At 40.7% G+C, this 3,174-nt stretch overlaps 1 protein-coding gene across 1 annotated transcript; it reads left to right on the forward strand.

The window, feature by feature from the left end:
- Positions 1 to 228: 228 nt before the first annotated feature.
- On the forward strand, positions 229 to 1,537 carry LOC112654613 (voltage-dependent anion-selective channel protein 3-like). Its single transcript, XM_035698843.2, has one exon. It carries the CDS (start codon positions 259 to 261, stop codon positions 1,108 to 1,110), a length of 852 nt encoding a protein of 283 aa, XP_035554736.1. The 5' UTR covers positions 229 to 258; the 3' UTR covers positions 1,111 to 1,537.
- The last annotated feature ends 1,637 nt before the right edge of the window (positions 1,538 to 3,174 follow it).

Genomic DNA, 3,174 nt, shown 5'->3' on the forward strand with positions numbered 1-3,174 from the left:
GGAATCTAAAATAACTATGATTAATATCCTAAGGATTCTAATGGAAAAAGTAGACAGCATGCAAGAAGAGATGGCTAACATAAGCAAAAAGATGGAAATCCTAAAAATCTAAAAGAAATGCTAGGAATCAAAAACACCATAACAAAGAATGCCTTAATGGGCTCATCAATACACAGGACACAGCCGAGGAAAGAATCAGCAAGCTTTAAGAAATGTCAATAGAGAGAGTGGAGACAGGCCTCTGGTTGGAGGCGAGAGATGTGTAACACACCGACTTACTGTGACCTAGGAAAGGCTGCCAAGGATGTCTTCAATAAAGGATATGGATTCGGCATGGTCAAAATAGACCTGAGAACCAAGTCTTGTAGTGGAGTGGAATTTTCTACTTCTGGTCATGCTTACACTGATACAGGGAAAGCGTCAGGCAACCTAGAGACCAAATATAAGGTCTGTAACTATGGACTTACTTTCACCCAGAAATGGAACACAGACAATACTCTTGGAACAGAAATCTCTTTGGAGAATAAGTTGGCTGAAGGGTTGAAACTGACTCTTGATACCATATTTGTACCGAACACAGGAAAGAAGAGTGGAAAATTGAAGGCTTCCTATAAACGAGATTGTTTCAGTGTTGGCAGTAATGTTGATATAGATTTTTCTGGACCAACCATCTATGGCTGGGCTGTGTTAGCCTTTGAAGGTTGGCTTGCTGGCTATCAGATGAGTTTTGACACAGCCAAATCCAAACTGTCACAGAATAATTTTGCCCTGGGTTACAAGGCTGCAGACTTCCAGCTGCACACTCATGTGAATGATGGCACTGAATTTGGAGGGTCTATCTACCAGAAGGTTAATGAGAAGATTGAAACATCAATAAACCTTGCTTGGACAGCCGGCAGTAACAATACCCATTTTGGCATCGCTGCTAAATACAAGCTGGATTGTAGAACTTCTCTATCTGCTAAAGTAAACAATGCCAGCCTGATTGGACTGGGTTATACTCAGACTCTTCGACCAGGAGTCAAACTGACCCTATCAGCTTTAATCGACGGAAAGAACTTCAATGCAGGAGGTCACAAGGTTGGGTTGGGATTTGAACTAGAAGCTTAATGTGGTTTTGAGTAAAGCATCCGATTTGTCCCCGGAGGTGAAGAGAACCCACTATGTTTTGGCCTTAAAATTCTTCTGTGAAATTTCAAAAGTGTGAACTTTTTATTCTTCCAAAGAATTGTAATCCTCCCCACAATGAAGTCTAGAGATCGCAAGTGCATCCTGAGGGAGGTACTTGAAGGCATGCCTGGAAGTTGTCATGTTTGTGCCACATTTCAGTTGAGTTCCACAGTGTTATTTTAAATGTGTTCCTCAGCGACAATGTAGTGTCACGTTACAAAGGAAATGACCCAACCCTCCAGTTTGTACATCACGTCCTGCATGTCCCACACCACTTTTTCATGACCTTTTAATAATATATTGGTCTCTGTGCTGTAGTGGAAATCTTTGGTTTTGCATCAGAGTAAAATAAAATAAACCCATCACATTTGGAACATAAAAAAAAAAAAAAAAGAAAAGAAATGTCAATAGAAACTTCTAAAACTGAATCCAAAGAGAGAAAATAATGAAAAAGGCAAAACAGAATATCCAAGAACTGAGAGACAATCACAAAAGATACGCATAATGGGAACACCAGAAAGAGAAGAGAAAAAGGAACAGAAGAAATACTTGAGCTGAGTGAAGTAAGTCAATCGGAGAAGGACAAACATTATATGGTCTCATTCATTTGGGGAATATAAATAATAGTGAAAGGGAATATAAGGGAAGGGAGAAGAAATGTGTGGGAAATATCAGAAAGGGAGACAGAACGTAAAGACTCCTAACTCTGGGAAACAACTAGGGGTGGTGGAAGGGGAGGAGGGCGGGGGGTGGGAGTGAATGGGTGACGGGCACTGGGGGTTATTCTGTATGTTGGTAAATTGAACACCAATAAAAAATAAATTTAGGGATCCCTGGGTGGCGCAGTGGTTTGGCGCCTGCCTTTGGCCCAGGGCGTGATCCTGGAGACCCAGGATCGAATCCCACGTCAGGCTCCCGGTGCATGGAGCCTGCTTCTCCCTCTGCCTGTGTCTCTGCCTCTCTATCTCTCTGTGTGTGACTATCATAAATAAATAAAAATTAAAAAATAAAAATAAATAAAAATAAATTTAAAAAAAAAAGAAATACTTGAAGTAATAATGGCTGAGAATTTTCAAAATTAATACCAGCCACAGGTCTAGGAACCTCAGAAAACAGAAGGCAGAATAAATATCTGAAAATCCACACCTGGGAGTTTCATATTAAACTGCAGAAAATTGAATCCTTTGTATTTGAAACCACCGAAGTGATTGACACCAACCAATCACCGAAGTGATTGACACCAACTATGTCATTTCTTACTTAACTTCACAAATTTTGGCCCCTTCTTGAACAAAATGAGGGTAGTAATACCTAAGAAAGATGTTGTGAGAATTAGATACTGTATCTAAAGTGTGTAGCATAGTGGTACATAGATAAACAAGCACACGTATACTTCTAGATGCAGGATAGATCTATTTGCTCAATATATCGTGGTGATAATCACCATTATTACAGATGATGAAGCACCACTGCAGAATTCTTTCATTTTTCTGATGGCAAATTACTGGTCCACGCCAAGCCTCAGGAGAAGCTACGTGCCCCCAAGTGTGAAGGTGAACAGTTTTTGGGGCAGAAAGCCAGACAGAGCATCCTATTAACCTCCTTAATTCTCAGGGTTGTGCTCTTCTGCTTACCTCTCCAGGGTCCTTGCACTTCCTTGCCAAATTCCTACACCATATGGCATCCGTTCTTCCTAATTCATAATGTCAACACTTCCTTTTACTCTATTCCAAGAGCCTTTCAGACATGGTCCTGCACTTTTACCATCTTCTAACCCCAGTGTTTGGACATTTTTGCTAGACTTATATTTCCAGTTCATAGGAGCTAATACAGTTATAATAACAGCATTTTCCCACATGTAGAGCATAGTATTTGGAACAAAGGTAATTTTGTCCACCACAGAGACATTCTCACACCTGAGAAGATGATATTGAGAGTTGATGTACGCTGCAAGTGCACAGCTCTACCCAAATAGTTCCCGGAGCCCCATGTGACTCAGCTTGC

This window comes from Canis lupus, chromosome 15, assembly GCF_003254725.2.
Source record: "Canis lupus dingo isolate Sandy chromosome 15, ASM325472v2, whole genome shotgun sequence".
In the NCBI taxonomy this organism is placed as follows: domain Eukaryota; kingdom Metazoa; phylum Chordata; class Mammalia; order Carnivora; family Canidae; genus Canis; species Canis lupus.

What these genes read in the sequence shown, in the direction of transcription:
- LOC112654613 (XM_035698843.2), top strand. Translation starts at nt 259, where the DNA reads ATGTGTAACACACCGACTTACTGTGACCTAGGAAAGGCTGCCAAGGAT.